The following is a 20,290-nucleotide window of genomic DNA, read 5'->3' as shown; positions in this document are numbered from 1 at the left end:
GTCTGCCTTTTTTGTTGTGCATCACGGCCTAAAACCTCTTTTTAATATCATTAAACATACTTTCCCCGATTAAATTTTTGTTCTAATAGTTATTATTCTCATTTTTAGCTAGAGAAAGTCTATGACCCCAAAAATGAGGAAGATGACATGATTGAAATGGAAGAGGAGCGCCTGCGAATGAGAGAACACGTAATGAATGAGGTAAATGTTAACATTTTTAATCTGTATGGTTTCCTGCACTTTTTATGTTTTTTTATATAGAGTGTTACAATGAGACAGTTTTATTTAATTACAATTGTATGTATTTTCTCTGTACGTTCTGTTTTTTGTAAGTTTTCAGAAGAGGAATAAAAAAGCAGCATTAAACTTTCAGCATATTGTTTTAATACAATGTATCAGCATCTTAATACATAATGAATGATAATGTTTAAAAATAAATTGTTTAATAAGATGACACAGCTATGAATTACTGCAGCAAAACCAAAGGGTAAAAAAAGCTTTAAGTAACTGTGGAAAAAAATATCGTGGAGAAATTTCATATAAAACCAGTAATGCATTTATTTACACAACGAGGACATACAGCTTTCAGGCACGCATCATTCTAAAGGGTAAAACATCAGTACACACCTCCTGTATATCAAATAAAAACTTCATATTACTTGACCAGCATAATAATTAAGTAGTTATGGACACACCAGTCAGACATGAAAGATGTATAAATTTCAGTATGTCTTGTGGCACACAAGCCTCCCTGCCACACCCAGCCCATCATTACTCATATGCACTAACTCTTCCGTTTAGCTTACACATTGTGTTACTAAAAGCTGTTTACATAACTGTACCACCGTTCAGATGATGCTTTTTCTGTTTTTTTGTAGCTGGGGTTTACTGATAATGAAAAATTATCAGTGTTTTGTGATTTGCTCATTTTGTACGTCACAGTTTTGTACAGTAGCTCAATTTTGTTCTCTCATTTGTGTTGTTGACCAATCATGATATAATGATGATGTGAGGTATATATATATATATATATATATATATATATATATATATATATATATATATACACACACACACACACACACACACACACACACACACACACACACACACACACACACGCACACACATCTACTACTAACTAGTAGTTTAATAGTTGATCCATGGAAAGCATGTAAACAAAACAGAACATGCTCTGAGGCAAATCCTCAGACTGTACAACCACTCCTGCACCCCCCACTCCTCCTGCTAATTATATTTATACAGCCAGAGACTGCAGAATTCCCCAGGAAAAGGGCATATCCCTTAGTCTAGTGAATGTCGATTTTGTACCGCTGTCAGCCATTTGCATATGTCGACCAATATGGGCTGACAATACACAGGTTAACCATCTCAATTTCAATTTATGACAGGACTCCCACATAGTTTTTTATACATATATATATATATATATATATATATATATATATATATATATATACACACACACACACGTATACATATGTATATGTGTGTGTGTGTGTATATATATATATCTATATATATCTATACACACATATGGATTCACTTCATAACACTGAAAACGAGAAAATGTCATAATATAGAAGACCAAAACACTGAAACTTCAAAACACTGAAAACTCAAAACACTGAAAACACATACCATACATATACTGAGTTTAAACAACATAAATCATAGCACTTTCCATCAAGTGTAAGGGGGACAAGCCACCCTGCACCCCCCATGTGGGGGGCTGTGTCCCCTACACCCCCTGCTACTTAAATATATCAACTCCAAGATTGCACTTAGTGTAGTGAAGTGCATTCTTGGACTATATATATGTATATATATATATATATATATATAAGTAGCAGGGGGTGTAGGGGGGGCTTGCCCCCCTGCTTACACTTGGTGGAAAGTGCTATGATTTATGTTTAAACTCCGTGTATGTATGATATGTGTTTTCACTGTTTTGAGTTTCAGTGTTTTGAGTTTTCAAGATTTTGAAGTTTCAGTGTTTTGAGCTTTCAGTGTTATGAAGTGAATCTATATATATATATATATATATATATATATATATATATATATATATATATATGCATATAGTAGAGTACAGTGCTCCCTTCTGCATCTTTCTTACCAGACAACTGAAGCAACTGGAGAGACCACAGAGGTTTCTCACTAAGAAGATACAGGGCCTCCAAACCATGACCTATGTGGATAGACTGAAAGCCATGTAGTGACTATACCCTGTATCATATAGGCTACTGTGAAGTGACTTCTGCCTGGCCTACAGGGCAGTCTCTGACCCCGACCTGATGGAAATGCTGCACATCCACAAATCAAGCGACACTACAGTCACTCGCTCTAGGGATCTCAAACTAGCTTGTGACATTAAAAGAACATGCTGAAGAAACAGGTATGTCACCCAGAGATTGCCACTGCTCTGGAATAAACTTTCAATTCATGTGAAGCAGAGCTCCTCAATGACCCTATTCAAACACAACCTGGACAAATGGATGGGTGACCACAAATTCACCATGGGTACGGCACCCATGTCCCTCATGGACAGGGGTAGTCTGTGCTGATCTGTAAAATAGAGAGCTGGACAGATATGTAGGTATAGATAGATGTTTCAGTCTACAATACTCATTGGAGCAAATGCTTTTTAATGATGTAAAAAAAAAAGGAAGCCTCATAGGAGTGAACTTTCTTTTTAATGGTGTTTTTGCTGGCAGAATTTTTTATGAGTCAAGTTGCTGCATGGTAAGGGAAGCTGACCATATGCACATGCACACACCACAGAACTGTAGATTTGGTAACATTGTAATTGGCTCACCACTGTGTCTCACATATAGGTTCATAGGTAGGTACTAGACTATTGGCCCTAGGCCCTATATAAGCCTAGCCAGATGGTACCCTGGCTTCTGCCACCATAGAAAATTATTTTCCTTTGGCCCTGTCAAGCAGATCCACAGAAGTGATCCCCAGGGTGAATTTCCTATCTCCCATCCAATCAAGATTTCTCCTGGAGTGCTAATGAGGAGCTTTGTTTGATATAGATAGGTAGTTTGTTCCAGAATATGGAAATTCTCTGGGACAGGAATCTATCCTTCCAGCATGTTCTGTTTATTGTGGTGACAAGGTTTAGTTCCCTAGAGCATGTAGCTCGAAGGGATTGGGATTTCTTTAAGTGGAGCATGTCAAACTGCTCTGGGTTTGACATAGCTTTGTATGTCAGGCAGAGATTGCTTTTGAGTAGGCGATATGCAACAGAGTAAAGCTGGAGTTTTTTGAGACTGTCTGCGTAGTGCATCTGTTTGTGGCTGGTAATCCTCTTTGTGAGTTATTTCTCTGGCCTTTCCAGTTGTTGGAGATGTCTTGTGAGGTACATACCAAAAGGGGCGTTTAACTCTATAATGGGTCTAATGAGTGATGAGTAGAGGGGAACAATTACCTCTTTTTTTCCTGGATGAGAAATCATTTGTGATGAGGTATGACACGTAGAAGGATTTCCTGACTACTGTGGTGATGTGATTATCAAAGGAGAGACTACTGTCCACCTGTGTCCCAGCGTCTCTTATCACACTTTCGGTGTTAAGTAGACTACCGACTATGTGGTAGTTCATGGGTACAGAGTTTTTACCAAAAGGGATGACAATGCACTTTTTGGCATTGAGCTTGAGGTCATGGCTTTGACACCAGGCATCTGTCTCAGTGAGGCCGTTTCCCATGATGTCCACATCGTTAGGAGTTTTGATTTATGGCTCCTAGTTTGCAGTCATTTGCAAACTTTGTTAGCCAAAGACCTTCTGTGTTAGCCTGTACTTCAGAGAAGTTGATACAAAATAGGAGAGGACCTGGGACTGAACCCTGTGGTACTCCACTTGTCACTGGTCTGAAGTTGGATTTAGAGTCTGCTACTTTCACAGTGTGGGTTCTGTCAGTGAGCCAATTGGCAACCCATCTTGTGAGTGGGATTTATACCTAGTTTAGTGAGTTTATCTATAATTCCAGAGTGGGGGATGGTGTCAAAAGCCTTGGCGAGATCTAGATAGGCTGTGTGAACCACCTTACCCTCATCTATGGCTTTGATGACCGCTTCAAAGAAGTCTGTCAGGTTTAGGAGACATGATCTGCCTTTTACAAACCTGAACTGGGTAGGGTCCAGAGTTTGGAGATTACCAATGTCATTCTTTATAAGTTCCATGATGTTATGTTCCATAGCCTTGCAAACCAGGCTTATTAGGCTATTGGGATGGTAGTTCTCGGGGTCCGTGGTGACTCCCTCTTTGTGGAGTGCGCCATTCAGTGGGCACAAAGCCTGAGGTGAGGCAATGATTGAACATGGTACTTAGGTGGGGTGCCAGTTCATTCTGTAGTTAGAACGCAGCCTGGGATGTTGTCAGGTCCCATGGATGCTGTGTTCTTGGCTTTGGACAGTGTGTTTTTTTACCTGTGCAGCCGTGATTACAGTAACTTTGCATTCTTCTGGTATAGAGATGGGCCCTTTAGGGGATGAGAGGGGGTAAAGTTAGCACTGAACCTGTCTGCCAGGATGTTGGCAGTATCAGTTGGTTCTGTATATTTAGTGCCATTGTGCTGTAACTCTGAAGACTGCGGTGGTGGTGCTGCGGTAGCATTGTCGCCTCACAGTTAGACGTTGCCCGTTCGATTCTCAGTTAGAGCGTCTTCTGTGTGGCAACATGCGTGAATGGGCATTCCTTCGTTGAAGGTTGTGCATTAGGCCCGGCAAGCTAGCATGTAAAAATATACTGCCAATCATTAGCGGACCGGAGTTCTGCTCTGGCGACCCCTAACCAGGAAAAAGCCGAAAGACACTACAAGTGCTGTAAGTCAGAGCAGATCTGAGTGTTGCCATTGAGATTCTTGACATAACTATAGAATATAGTAATATAGTAAGATTTACACACAGCATTAACAATTCTGTATATTTTATAGAAATATTTTATAGAATTGTTAAAGTAGATTATTCCTTCCAAACTACTGTTTTTAATTTTGTAAATATTGTTAGGTATATTTATTATGTGTATTATTATCATCATTATTATTATTATGTGTATTTTTTTAGGAGTCAATGTTTACATCTAAACCAAAGTGCTCACCGATAGCACAGTCATTCTTTAAGAAATTCATGCATTGCCCTTTTAAGATTTTTGGCGGGCTTTTTGAATTAACTAACCAAGTGAAATGCATAAATATGTTAGAAATGGTATTTTTCATTGTTCTGAAGAAGACTGTTATTCAGTTGAAAGCGCTAAACCTCTGTTCTTGTGTGTCATTAAATAGTGAATTCATTTTAACTTCTGGCGTACGAGCAGTTTTGTCATCCTCAGCTCATGTTTTGTGTTCCTGTGTTGCATATCTTTCATAACTATAGAATGCTTTGTGGTTGTCTTTAGAATCAGTGGCTATTTTGTTTTCATAACTAGCTTTGGAGGAATTTGAGGGATCTCAGCTTCTTACTGAGGCTGACCACGGAGTTCCTCCAGTCATGGGATTTTACTCTCTTTTGCAACAGTTTCTTCTGTTGTAGAGTTTGTTTACGGCAGGGGGACCACCAGATTGGCTTCCTTTTTTTGGAGCATAGCATCTTGGTTCTGTTAGGGATTGCACGATCCATGCACTCGTGTAAGGTCTTATAAAGTGCAATTGTATAGGATTCAGCAGTCGTACCTCTATTGTCCATCAGCATGGGTGTCATGATGTTTGCCACTTCTGTCTTAAGAAGCATGAAGTTGGCTTTAGAGAAATTTTTTACGGTGGTTTCCCTAATGGGGGGTTTGGGTGGGATGTGGATGTCTAGGGTGATTTGCTTGTGGTTGGATCTGACCAACGAGGAATTGACCTCTGGTGTGGAACACCGGTTGCCCATGTTGGTAATGACCAGGTCTAGGATATTGCTGCCTCTGGTGGGGGTGTGGATAAGTTGATCCAAGGCATTGGAATTTATGAATTCCAGAAAATGTTGTGCACAAGAGTTGGTACATGAGTAGATTTCCCAGTTAATGGTGGGGTAGTTGAAATTGCCCTTTGTTAGGGTGTTTGGAAAATATTAAGGTACAACCTATGTATCAAGAAATGAAGAGTGGGAATCCTGGGGCATGGTGGGGGATCTGCAGCAAGCTACAATTTGGATTGCAGTCTTCCCCAGAGTTAGTTGCACTTGGATAATCTCGGATGCATTATGCTGAGCAACTAGCCTGGAGGTGTGGATATCCTTAATGAATATGGACATGCTTCCGCCTTTAGTGCTTCGGTCCAGGTTAGGTGGCAGAAAGGTGTGGTATGAATTATAGCCTGGTAATGCAGGGGTGCTCTCTGGAGCCTTGAACCAGGTCTCTGTCACTGCATAGATGTCGATGTTCTCCATTTTAAGGAGTGCCTCGAGTGAGTGCATTTTGAGGTTTAGACTTCTAGCATTAAGTAGCATTACCCTCAGATTTTGCTTGCTTGTACCTGTTGCGAAGGTGAATTTGTCATTTGAATCTTGCCTAAAAAGGGCACTATAGGAGTGGCAAGAGCCTTAGCCAGTATCCGGAATCTCAAGGGCAACAGGTGCAGGCCATCTCTGGCAAAGCATCGTGGTTTGTCAAACATGTCATACCAGGCAGACAGATACTGGATCCCCTTAGAATGACACCAGAAGCTTAGCCAATTCTTGAAGTCAATAATTTTGTCCTTGTAATGTGGTATCATTCTGGGTGATGGCAGGATGCTACTCAGGGCTAGGGTCATACCTGCCTGGGCTACAAGATCGGACAGCTCCTCCATGTCTCTTCATGTAGTCCAGGGAGGTACATCTTGGGTCATTTACACTAACATGGACAATGCCAGTCATATTTGTACTTGTGGAGTGACCTGAGTGCATGCATTATGTGATGGATCCTGGCACCTGACAGGCAGCTGACAGTAAGTTTCTCCTTGTTTAGCCTGGTGAGTGGAACATCAGTGTGCCTGACTGTAGAGTTACCTATGACTAGAGTGTTGGGTATGTTATGCCTTATGGCCTGTGGTTCAGTGGCACACTGAGTTTGTGGGCTATGTGTCATTTGGGTTGTGTTGGGGGGTGGAGGTTGCTTGCATTTCTGCTTTGGAGGTCCCTGTTGCTTGAGTAGATTTTTTTTGAGCCTCCGCAAATGTAGGTGTGTGTTTTGTGTTTCTGTGTGTGTGTGTTTTGGTGGTGTAGGTTTTGAGGGACTATGTGATGAGTGTGGTGTGGTGCAAGTGTTTATCTTCTCCTCTTGACTGTCTAATCTAGTCTTGGGTGAAGAGTCCTTTGCTTCCAGTTTGGCTATATAAGTGCATCTCTCACAGGTTGTAGTGTTGGGTGGTAGGAGGAGAGGGTTGTCTGTGTACATGAGGCAATTGCTGCATTGCCCCAAGATGCCCAGATTCATCAGGTAGACAGGAGAAAACGCCGAGAGCTGACCCTTAGACATGCCTGGATAGGTGCTTATTTATTAAGTACTAAAAACTGTTTTCTTCTAGAAAGTGAGGAAAGTTGAGTGCTGTAGTAATTTGTAGCTTATTTAGTACTTACAATGAGTTCTGAACAAGTGCTGAGCTCAAAGAAACAGATTTGAGTGCTGAAACTAGAAAACTGGGTAGTTCTAAGAAACAAAATTAAGCTAGAAGGCTTCCCTCCAACACAGAAAGGCTTGGGGGCTCAGAAGCTTACAAACAGTCCTGGATACAGCAAATCTGTATCTGGACTAGACTTACAGGAAAGGCAGAAAACAAGCTTAGAAAATGTTTTTTTGTCATGTACAGTATGACACATGCTGAGCTGCTGTGTAGCTGCAGCTTATGTAATGCCAGGTTGAAAGTCTGCTTGTGGTGTTAGTGCAGTGCAGCATGCTGTGCTTCTGGGTTTAATGCATACTCCTTTGCATGTCTTTATCTCACTGCGTCAGTTCTGAGTGCCAGATGCCTAGTAGCCATTGCATCATTTGTTATACCGTTCAGGAAGATGCACAGTTCATGTTTTCTTCTGCATTCATGCTTCTCGAGGACTGTTTAAATATTGCTTTAGTTCTACAACTGTTAGCTCCACCACACTGCATTTTCAGTGTGCCATTAGGTTACAGTGACATCAGTGTTGCTTCTTTTAATTACCACATCTCTTCCTGTAGGTATGTAAGTACAGCATAGCACAGTGTATCAGATTTGTATTTTCGCAGTTTGTTAGGTGGGTATTGCTTAGCTGTAGATATTTGTAGTGAAGTCTCGCACATGAATGTTTGTCTATAGGGCCATGGCTGGACAAAAGATTAATGTTAATTTTGCTAAGTAGGAGAATGTGGCTCTCTTAGCAGTATTCTACATTAATATAGTGCCTCTTATGTAGGGGGGGGGCATGGGAACAATAAGATTGCAGGTCGGTGATGCTAATTGTAGATGTCACTGCTGGTGGTGGTCATATATGATCGACAGCTGAGTACCGTAGGAGGATGCATGATGTAGAGGACTCTACCAAGCAAAAGGTGGGAGCAATGTACCTGTAACAGAAGTATGTTAAGCAGGATCATTGGGCACTTTAATAATTACAGTCAGAGGAACGACTGCCTCTTGCCCCTGTTATAGAAGATCCAACTGGCAGAAGCCCTTCAAAAGTTACAAATTATAGACCCAAGGTACGGAGTACAAACTTCTTGCTGCTGAGAATTACTGTGTAGGGTGAATGGAGGTTTTCCTTATTCTACGGACTCCTTTCTACCACTGGGTTCTCAAAAGGCAGTTACTAAACATTCTGAGGAAGATCTAAGGAGTAATATAAATCATTTGTGGACTTGCACCCTCCCTGTTTTGCAGATGATGAGAATGATTGGAGCAGATTAATACCAAGTCATCAGCATAATGCAGGAGAACAAATGGGCCAAGTCAAAAGGAAGTTTATATTTATGTAGTTAGAAAAAAGAGAGGTGCTGGAATAGATCCTGGGGGTTTCTTTCTGCAGAGGGTCTGATGGAGAGGTTGATGATTTGGTTAATTCTCAACATTTCTGCACTTCCAGTTGCACTAAAAAGAGTGAACAGTCAAGCAAATGCAATTAATCCATCTGTTTTTCTCCATTAGTATAATACTTTGGCACTTTGTAAAGACTTGGCTGCAATTAAAAGAATCTTGCACTGTGGAAAAGCTTGCTGATGTCAAGACAGCTACTAACCTGCTGTAGTTTAGTCCTAACCCCCCCCCCCCAAAAAAAAAAAAAAAACTTGCATCACCATGGCATTGTTTACATTCTACTACAAAATAATCAGGGAGCTACCCATTCTGTGATGTTACAGTTGCATAGTTCCTTCCCAAAAGCAGCTGTTTAAGGTCAAGTAGTTTGTTACTTTGTGTTTTGTCCAGGTTTTATTTTGCTGTCAGACTTTTTTTTTACTTCCTCAAGCATGATGTCTTTCAGTTGCTTCACTGAAGAAGTGTCTTAATTAGAAATGACAGAATTCACTAGTGACAATTTTCTTAAGTCTGTTTAGTGTAGTTCTTGAAAGATAAAACAAACACACTTGTTTAAAGGTTACAGCTTTGGTTATGCAAATAGGAAGTATTAATATGCAAATAGGAGTGTATCCTTCCTGTTTGTTGAACAAAAGTCCTAAACCTCAAACTGTTTTCCAAATTGTCCCAAGCTGTTTTTTGTGATGCTCTTCTGTTTAGATCTTTCCTTAATCTTTTTCTGTATCTCGGGTAACCACTTGATATCGGTACCAACCTCAGTGCTTTACCCACGATATTAGTGCTCCTAATCTATAGCAGTTTTTTTTTCGCATTTTCTCTGCATGCTGTGGTGTGCAGTGTTGGCAAGTTGCATGTTCATAGAAGCAGTCTTTTTAACTTATTATTGGTATCACAGGCAAGCACTAGTGATTGGTTACCTGGTGCAGCCAATCTCAGCACTTTGTGCGAGAGTCAAAATACTTCTTATATTTTGTACAAGAAGCGATGTAATGGCAACATATCTTTAATTTAGAAGCAGACATCTGTTCAAATCACTCAAGAGTAAGCCATTTTCTTAGTGTACTTCATTCCCCACTTATCTTGCTCAGTAAAATTTAACATTATACAAATGTTTTTCTTTTGCAGATTGCTTTGCATGCAGTAAACATTGGCAATAAAATGCCTACTGTGTGTGCCGAGTACTTATGTGCAAGATTGCACACATGCAGATGTGTGTGTGTGTGTCTGTGGTTTTCATAGGAGGTTACTAGGCTAATGACACTAGGGCCCTTACAAGCCTAGCCAAGTTTTACTCTTATTTCCACAATCAGCACCAGTCACCCCTGTACAAGAGGGTCATAGGTGGAATCCCCTGGAGTGAACTTATGGTTACCTATCCAATCGTCCTGATAGTTTAAAGAGGGCCAATGACCTGCTCTGCTTGACGTGAAGCAGGAGTCTGTTCTGAAGGTGAGGCAACCTCTGGGAGACAAATCTGTCCCACCAGTAGGTTCTATTAATGTCACATACCAGGTTAAGGCTATTAAAGTGAGTAACCCGTGCACCATTTGACTTACAGATATGCAGCATTTCCAATAAAGCATGGTCAAAGATTGCCTTATATGCAAGGCAGAGATCGCTTCTGAGTAGTCTGTATGAAACCATAAAATGACAGTGATTTCAGACAACCCTCCTAGGACAGACACTGAAGACCTTGAATTTTCCTTGTGAGGAACCTTTGTGGTTTCTCCAATGCTGCAGGTGCTTGGAAAGGTACATACCAAAAGGGGGATTGTACTCCATTATTGGCCTGATGAGGGAAGAGTACAGGGAGGTTCTAACTTTTTTTTCTGGAGGCAATATCCTTACTTATGAGATGAGCAATGTAAAATGTCCTTCTTACCACTGTGGAGACATGGTGATCAAAGGTAAGGTTGCTGTCAAAATGTGTGTCCAGGTCTCTCACCACTCAGTGCGTACTTAGGGTGTTGCTATTGATGTGGTAGCTAGCAGGAACATTACTCTTACCAAAAGGGATGATAATACATTTTTTGCATTGAGTTTAAGGCCATGACTTTGGCACCAGTCATTTGTTTGTGTAAGACCCTCTTGTAAGATGTTGACATCATTTGGAGATCCTGTGACCACTTCCAGTTTGCAGGCATCAGCAAACTTTGTTAGCCACATACCTTTAGTTTTAAATTGCACTGCAGAGAAATAGATTCCAAAGAGTAGCTGTCCCAGGACTGATCCCTGTGGAACACCACTGGTTACGGGTCTGCTGCTGGAGGTGGATTCCCCTGTTTTGACTATATGGGTTCCATCGGTGAGTCAGTTAGCGACCCATCTAATGATGTATGGGTTAATACTGCTTGGTGAGTTAGTCAACTATGCCTGAATGGGGATAGTGTCAAAAGCCTTGGCTAAGTCTAGGCAGGCTGTATGCACAGATTTCCCTTCATCAAGGGCCTAGGTGACTGTCTCAAAGAAGTCCACCAGGTTTAACAGGCATGATTTCCCTTTGACAAATCCAAATTGAGTAAGGTCAAGCTTTTGGAGGTTACCAGTGTCTTTGTTGATGAGGTCCATGATGATTTTCTCCATGCCCTTGCAGATAAGGTTAGTCAGGCTAATACGTCTGTAGTTCCTGCGGTCAGTGGAAGCACCACCTTTGTACAACGGGATAACTGTAGCCTTTTTTCATTCAGCTGGGATGAAGCCAGTGCTTAGACTATGATTGAAAAAGAGTACCCATGACATTGCTAATTCTTGTTTGAGCCCATGTAGGACGCAGCTTGAAATGTTATCAGGTCCCATGGATGCTATGTTTTTGACCTGTAGAGAGGGCATTTACATCCTGTTCTTTAGAGGTACAGGGTAGAGGGCATGTGGTAGGGATGTCTTGGATTGAGTGTAGCAGGGAAAGGGGAGTGAAGTTTGCACAGAACCTGTCGGCTAACAGGTTAGCAGTGTCCACAATCTCAGTATATCTGGTATCATTAGCTACCAGTTTGGCACAAATATGAGCCTTTCCTTTTAGGTTATGGATGTAACTAAATAATGCCTTATTGTTGTCCTTAGTTGAGGAAGGTAATTTGGATTCGTAGCTAGCTTTTGAGGACTTTACAAGGAGTCTTATTTGGTTGTTTAAGCTGAGGAGGGAGTGTTTCCAGTTTGGGGCTCATTCCCTCTTACTCTTAAGACAGTAATTTCTTCCTCTTATTGTAAAGCCTGTTAATGGCAGTTGTCCACCAGACAGGTTTGCTCTTCCTTGAGGAGTTTGTTTTGGTCCATCAAGTACGGGTGAGTCAATGCAGTTGATTAGGTGTTTGTATAAAGCATTTATATATTTAAAGCATTTGTGTAGAACTCAGCATTGTTGCCAGTTCCATCTGAGGGAGGAGGTGCAGTAAAGCTGTTTATATCATCCTGTAAGAGGTTACACGATCTGATTTAAAGTTTTTTTTCATTTGGTTTGTGCTACGGGGGGGGGGGGGGGTGGTGTCAGGTGTGATAGTAACTTCGAATGACACGGATTTATGGTCAGATCTCACCAGGGAAGACCTCACACTGGTGTTGCTACAGTGATCCCCCATATTGGCAAGCACCAGATCCCTTGTGGGAGTGTCAACTAGCTGGTCTAGGGCATTGGAGTTAATGAAGTCAAGGAACCAAGGTATTGGTAGTCACCCAAAACCATTGTGTTCGGATGTATCTTGATAGACTCCAGTAGATCTGACTAGGAAGAGTAGGTGTCCTGATTCATGGAGTGGCAATGACTTGAACAGGTGTCCTACCAACTGTTAATTCACCTGAAATATCTCCAGGGAATCAAGCTATCTAACCAATCTGGAGGTGTATTAATCTTTAATGAATATTGATATACCGCCTCCTTTAGTTTTCACGCCTTCCATTTGTGGTCTGAACGTTTGTAAGGAGGTGTAGCCTGATATGGCTGGGGTGCTCTCCACAGCCTTGAACTAGGTTTCTGTGACTGCACAAATGTCTGTCTTCCAAGGTGAGGACTCCTTCCATTGAATGCAGTTTCATATTGAGATGCCTAGCATTCAGCAGCAAAACCTTGAGGTTGTTCTTAGATGGAGTTCTTACATCGGGAATTTTGTCCTTGATACACTGCTTAAAAAGGCACAGTGGGAGTGGCAATGGCCTTGGCCAGTAGCTGAAATCCCATGGGTGATAGATGAAGACCATCTCTGGCAAAGCATCTAGGTCAGTCGATCATGTCATCCCAGGCTGATAGATACTGTATCCCTTTGGAATGACACCAGAAACTAACACAATTGTTGAAGTCAGTCATTTTCTGTTTGTATTGAGGCATCATCCTAGGTGAAGGTAAAATGCTGCTTAAGGCCAGGGATTGGCAGCCTGAGTGTCTCTCTTCATATAGTCCAGAGAGATATTTCTCAAGTCCTTCACACCAACATGGAGTACGACAAAGTCATAACAGTACCTGGTGTTGAGAGACTTGAGTGCATGTGTGATATAGATGATCTTGGCACCTGTCAGACAGCTGACCATGACCACCTCTTTATCCAGCCCAGTGAAAGGGACATCTGTGTGTCTCACGATGGAATCAACTATAACTAATATGTTTGGTTTTATGCTTTTCCTTAAGGGCTTGACAGGTAAGACACTGGTATGTGAGTTATTATGTGTATTGTGTTCTGCAGAGGAAGTATTATGTGTAGTGTGCTTGTTTTTGTGTTTGGGAGGTCTCTGATGTTTAGGTATGTTTCTGGTGACGACCTCCGCATATGTAGTTATGTGGGTTTGGATGGAGTAGAAGGTGAGGTGTGAATACAGACAGCCCACTTGTTGTCATATGTACTGATTAGAGTGTCAGAGAGCATGGATTCAGGGTTCTTAATATAGTTGCATCTCTCACATGTTGAGTTTGTGTGGTCTAGGAGCAGGGGGTTGTCAGTGAACATGAGGCAGTTACTACATTGTTTCAGGATGCCCATATCGACCAAGCTGGCTGGAGAAACTGGGAAATTATATATCCATAATGTTAGGTAAATTTATCTGATCAGGAAGGGAGGTTGCACGTATGAGTGGCTAGTGGGTGAGAGGTTTGTTGGAACCTCTGAAGTTAGCCTTAGTGTTCTACCTGAAAGTAGAGTTGAGCCACGAAAAACATCTGGATGACCACAAGCAAAGTGCTAAGGGAAAATTTAACAAGTAAAGTGTTTGCTACTATAACCGCAAATAGTAGCTACCACTATGCAGCAGTGCACAATGGTGCACTACACTCAAGAAGTGCAGACACTTGGCTTATGTAAAAACAAAAATAACCCTTTTAACTCAAACTAGCAAATAAAGATGCACTGTCTGAGTTCTAGTCCAGTCAACCTCACTTAGATGGGACCTGGACTCCTCCACAAGGGTGCAGAAGGGCCTTCTCCAACAAAGATGGCTTGAATTTGATGCTCAGAGGTTGCAAAACAACAAGCCTGGAACTGGGCTATGCAGTAAAATGTGTCCAAAAACACTTCAGACAATTAAAACAGACAGCAGAATGCAAATACTAATTAAGAGTGCAATATAAGAGCAGAAACAGGCACTTATAGTTGGTTGGAAGCAAGAGATGCCTCAGATCTTTCAGTATCTTGGTGAAGAGCTAGTTTTAGTGTCCAAGTGATACAAGGCAGTCTGGATTCAGTAAAACTTACGAGGTCTTACGATAAACTTGCTTGTTGCTACTTGTTCAAATAGGCAAGTGCTTGAACTCCCACTAATTAGATCACCCATAACGGTTTAGCTTCCTTTTGCCCTACCATAACCCTAACTCTAACCCTAAAAGTCCCTTCCCCACCAGTGCCTTAATTCACACTCCCCCCAGTTCCCAAAACTTCACCACAGCTGCTAAACTTGCCTTGCTTGCCCAAACTCGTATTTTGAATTTGAGTGTGAGCAGCAACCAACCTGAGCTACAAGACTCTTGAATCCCTGGGTTCAGGACAATGGGTTGTGGGCGCTTGGGACTTGAGAACTAGTAGAACATCCTGTTCCTGTATATCTGACAAGCCTTTCTGCTTTGCCAGAGATGGTTTGCAGCCCCTCTTACCAAGGGTATCAATTTGTGGCTAAAGCCATTACAGCCCCCATAGTGTCTTTTTAGGCACATTTAATGTAATGGACATTCCAGCCTAATAAATTTTAATTTGGAACACATTGATGTGGCTCTTCTCAGTTCCTGGGGTCTTGTTAAAAAATGCCGGAACTTATGGCTCTTCTGCAGCATGAAAACATTCATATATGTGTGTATTTACAGAAACATTGTTTCAGAGCAATGAAATCAGTAACCCTTTTTCTGGGTGTAGTGCATATTGTGTCTTCAGACTTGATGGCAGTGGTGAAGGACTAACTCTGTGTTGGAGATATCATCTGCTCATAACAGATTCCTTGGGAAACCACATTTGAAGTCTTGGATGTCCAAATAAACAAGACTAATTACCACTTCTTAGCTAGTTCTATACCATTCTGTATTTCTCCTTCTGAGTATATTAGCGCATTAAATAAAATTCCCATTAAACCCAACACCTTTCTGCTGGGGACTTAAACCATCCAGAAAATAAACTAAACTGCTACTGGTCAGCATGCCCAATTCTTTATTTATGTTATACATACTGATCTGCTTTTACAATCAGTTAACCATTCAACTAGGTGCCCCCGTATCCTTGCTCTACTCACAAATATGGCAGCTTCTTGCACATCTCCATATGTAATATCCTGCCTTGTTAAATAGGACCATAAATTAGTGACCTTTACCTTAAAAACTCCATTTAGGGACTTCTGAAAAGCAAACTATCAGGTACTTGATGGCCTACCTTCTGCAGTAATCCCCACCAATGGATTCCATTACTAAAGCTACTGTCTGACTAACTTGCTCTTACTGTATTAATAAGGCAGGACATATCAGCATGAAGTATAATGAGAAAGTTCCCACCTCCTGTGCAACAAGGTGCATGGTCTAATCCTGACCACTGACCAATGCCTGTTTAGAATTTGCATGTTTTCCAAGTGTCGCTGTGTGGTTCCCCCCCCACCTCTGAAAAACATGCTTGAATGGAGATGTGGGCAGACAATACATGGTGTCTTATAGGAAGCAGAGTTGTACTGACCAACCTCTCTGGGTGTCTACTGTGGTGCACAGTATACTAAAGACAGGAAAACATTCAGCAATGTAAAATATGTCTCTAGGTGATTTGGTCGTGTTGCCTATTGTCACCAAATGGGCATGAGTTGACAACCCAGCCTCCTCTAACCTACTCCATGAACCCATGCAGTTTTACTGACAGAACAGAGCTTGGAAGCGGATGACATGATGGTAAGGAGGAGGCTGGTCATCTTGTGTATCCAGGAGACAAGGTGGAAGGGCAGTGCAGCAAACAGACTTGGTTTGGGACAGAGTCTACAGGAATTGGTAGAGTTAGTGCAAGCTATGTACAAGGGCCCAGTGACTCAAGTGCAAACCAAGTTCGGTCTTGCAGAGGGGTTCCCAGTGGGAGTGGGTGTGCATCAGGTTTCAGCTGTGAGCCTGCTACTGTTCATACTGGCGATGGATTATGTGACCCCTATGCACTGGCCCAGCAATCAAGGAGCCTCAATCCGCACCACTAACACTAGTGAGGGGCATCCAAATTTGGAAGGATAACAAATACACAGTAAAGTAATATTTCCCTTATGAGCACACAGAGATCGCAGTCAGTCTGGGGCTGGTTTCTCCCTTTCTCTCCAGATCCCCAATAAGACTCCCCACAGGCACAGCTATAGAGTGGGGTCCTTAGCCAGGGTCCCAAGCCAAGTCCTCCTAGCACTCTGTCCAAACAGTGCTCCGTGTCCCTGCCCAAGTAACTCACTCAATCACACACACACACACACACACACACACACACACACACACACACACACACACACACACACACACACACTTTGAGATGTGATTTATATACAATCACACAGACACTCCTGGGGAAGCCTGGCACAGGTTCACTAGCTGTGCCCCTTCTGTCCAGGTTATAAGGTAGTAATCACTGCCACCAGGACCCTTACTTATCAGCTACTAAAAAGGCCCTTACTAAAGGGTGTCCGGTCATTACTGTGGAATATTATCCAATCAGTTAGTGACCAGAACTTTTTAAGACTTATTGGAGTGGCTTGGCCAGTATCACTATATACATACAATGTACTCTAGAGCTTAAAATATCTCTACACAAACCAGCCACAGTTGAAAGGTTTACAAATATTTAATAATAAATAATAAGAACACAAGATAATACTTCTTACTACACAGTGCTAGTCAGGAGTTCAGAGATCATGGGAACATGCTTAAAATACAGTAGAGTAGTTCTGACATCAGTACAGAAAAACAGCTAGACTAAACTTACTATTTCCTATCCTTTCCTAAGAGAAACAGTAAAGTCTTAAGATTCTACTTACATACTGACTGAGCAAAACAAGTGCTGGTGAGTAGTCAGTTCTGAAGACAAATCCAAAATACCCTGATTCTCTCTCTCTCTGCCCTTAAGTTGATAACACAGTACCACTGACTTATTTCAGATTACATCATTATTCTCTGTTTTGCAGGCTAACAGAAACTCAGTGTCACAGCCCTTTTGATCTTGCAGCTGGTCAGGAAGCCAGAGCAATAAAGACATTATACATGTAAATTCTAGCCATTAACTCTGGTCTCAAAACAATAGGAAGAATTCCTTCATTCAGACATCTCAGCTCCAAGTTGTGAGATCAAACAATTATACAATGCTTGACTTATCAGCTTTCCTCCAGCAGAGTGCAATGCGGTTACATTTTTGAAGTTCAACATTTACCATAATTTTCTTACATTTAAGAGAACAAGCACGTGGCTTAAATTAATATTTACAAATGACAGAATTATCTACAAAATTCTGTCTAGCTAGGCTGGCAGCATTCACAGACTACATTAGCAAACAGGTCAGAGTGGACAGCTCAACAAAGTTGCTGTATGCAGACAATGTGGCATTACCGGCAGACTCTAGGCAAAACTCTGCAAAAGCCTGTTAAAGTGCTGCGTTCCCAGGCTACAACTCATTCCTTACCTTTCGGCCCCAAAATATGTCCGGAAGCTGCAAAGGTGGTAGTGTCTCCATATTCTTAAAGGATACGCACATCTCTAGACTGGTAGCCCAGCACAATGCATCCAAGATACTTCAGGTACAACTAACACTGGTTAAGATGGCGATACAGGTCATAGCATGCTACAGAACCCCAAACATGTCAGTAGACTCTCACTCCCAAGTTTGTAAACACTCTAGAATCTACCAAGGTCCAACCCAATACTCATACTGTGTGATTTAAACTACCCTTCAGAAAACTATTCAAGTACCAATGTACAGGCCCAATGCTTTCTGGAATGTATCAGTTCCAATGCCCTGGACCAGCTCATTCTGACCCCCACTAGAGGAAGCAACATCCTCGACCTGGTTATCACCAACATGGGAGATGGTTACTCCACACCTGCAGTCAGTTTCTTCCTGGTTAAATCTGACCACAAACTGATCACCATGGAAATCTCCATCTCACCTACACCCATACTAAGGTAACCACCCTGAAAAACTTTTCTAAAGCCAACTTTGGACTCCTAAAAACAGTGGTGGCTAACTTCTCGGCACCCATGCCAATGGAAAATAGCTGCATGACTGCCAAGTCCTACAACAATGCACTGTACAAGCATGTACACAAATGCATGGACCATGCCATACCAAATAGAACTAAGACGCTCTCCTCCAAGAAAAGGAAGCCAATCTGGTGGTCCCCAGCCATCAATAAACTCTACAACAGAAGGAAGAAACTGTTGCAGAAGAAAATGAAGTCACAAGACTGGAAGACCTCCCTTATCAGTCTCCACCAAAGCTGAGATCCCTTAGCAAATCCTCTAAAGCCAGCTGTAGGTTCATAGGTTAATACTAGGCTATCTGCCCTAGGGCATTTATTATCCTAGCCAGAGTGTGTTTGGCTTTCGTCACCCATTTTAAATTAATTTTGCTATGCCCTTTTTCGAGGTTAGTATACTGTGCCTCTGTCTAACAGTGACACAGAAGTGATACCCGGGGTAAACCTACGATCCCCCATCCACTCATCAAGATTCCTCTTGAAGAGAGTCAATGAGGGACTCTGCCTAACCTGGACTGGGATTTTATTCCAGAGTGAAGGGAGCCTCTGGGTTATGAATCTGCCCCTCCAGCATGTCCTATTTATTTCAGTGCTGAGGTTCAAGTCTCTCGAGCACGTAGCTCGATGGGCTTTGGATTTTCTGAGGTGCAGCATGTCCATTAATTCCGGGTTGGACATGGCTTTATACGTCAGGCACAGATCGCCTCTGAGCAGGCGGTATGCCACTGAGTAGAGCTGGAGTTTCTTTAACCGGGCAGCATATGGCATCTGTTTGAGCCCTTTGATCCTCTTGGTGGGGTACTTTTGGGGTCTTTCCAGTTGCTGCAGGTGTCTGGTAAGGTACATCCCAAAAGGGGCATTGTACTCAATTATGGGCCTGATGAGGGGTGAGTAGAGAGGCACAATGACCTCCCCTGATCGAGATGTGAATCCCTTCATGATTAGGTGGGCTATATAAAATGTTTTTCTAACCACTTTGGCCACGTGGTTATCAAATGAGAGATTGCTATCAACTTGGGTCCCCAGGTCCCTAATTACTTCGTCTGTACTTAATGGATTACCACCTATGTGGTAATTTGTGGGCACTTTGTTTTTGCCAAAGGGGATGACTATACACTTTTTGGCGTTTAGCTTGAGGCCATGGCTCTGGCACCAGTTGCCTGTTTCTATGAGGCCCTTTTGGAGGATGCTTGTGTCTGCTGGAGAGTCGATTATAGCGTCCAATTTGCAGTCATCTGTGAACTTGGTCAGCCACAGTCCTTCCGTGTTGGCCTGTACATCCGAGAAATATATACTGAACAGGAGAGGTCCCAGGACTGAGCCGTGTGGGACGCCACTTGTAACTGGTTTGGAGTCCAACATGGCTCCAGCAATTCTAACCATGTGGGTTCTGTCCTTGAGCCAGTTTGCAACCCATCTAGTGACATAGGGGTTTATATTTAAGCTGGTGAGCTTATCTATAATGCCCGAGTGGGGTATTGTATTGAAGGCTTTTGCGAGGTCCAGGTAGGCTGTGTGGACCACCTTCCCCTCTTCAATGGTCTTGGTGACTGTTTCAAAGAAATTGACCAGGTTTAAGAGGCAGGATCTGCCCGTAACAAAGCCGAACTGGGTAGGATTCAGTGTCTGTAGGTCCCCAATATCTTTT

At 42.1% G+C, this 20,290-nt stretch overlaps 1 protein-coding gene across 3 annotated transcripts in view; it reads left to right on the top strand.

Moving 5' to 3' along the window:
• NUCB2 (nucleobindin 2) overlaps window positions 1-20,290 on the top strand; it is a 736,170-nt gene that overhangs the window by 440,940 nt on the left and 274,940 nt on the right. For all 3 annotated transcript variants that reach the window (XM_044082707.1, XM_044082708.1, XM_044082709.1), the window contains exon 10: window positions 109-201. In XM_044082707.1, the coding sequence (XP_043938642.1) occupies window positions 109-201 (93 nt within the window). The remainder of the gene's footprint in view (window positions 1-108; window positions 202-20,290) is intronic.

This window comes from Protopterus annectens, chromosome 9.part0 (assembly GCF_019279795.1).
Source record: "Protopterus annectens isolate FY-2018-M chromosome 9.part0, PAN1.0, whole genome shotgun sequence".
NCBI lineage: Eukaryota > Metazoa > Chordata > Ceratodontiformes > Protopteridae > Protopterus > Protopterus annectens.
Note: the sequence above shows the minus strand (reverse complement) of the source record. Positions and strands in the feature narration are given on the sequence as shown.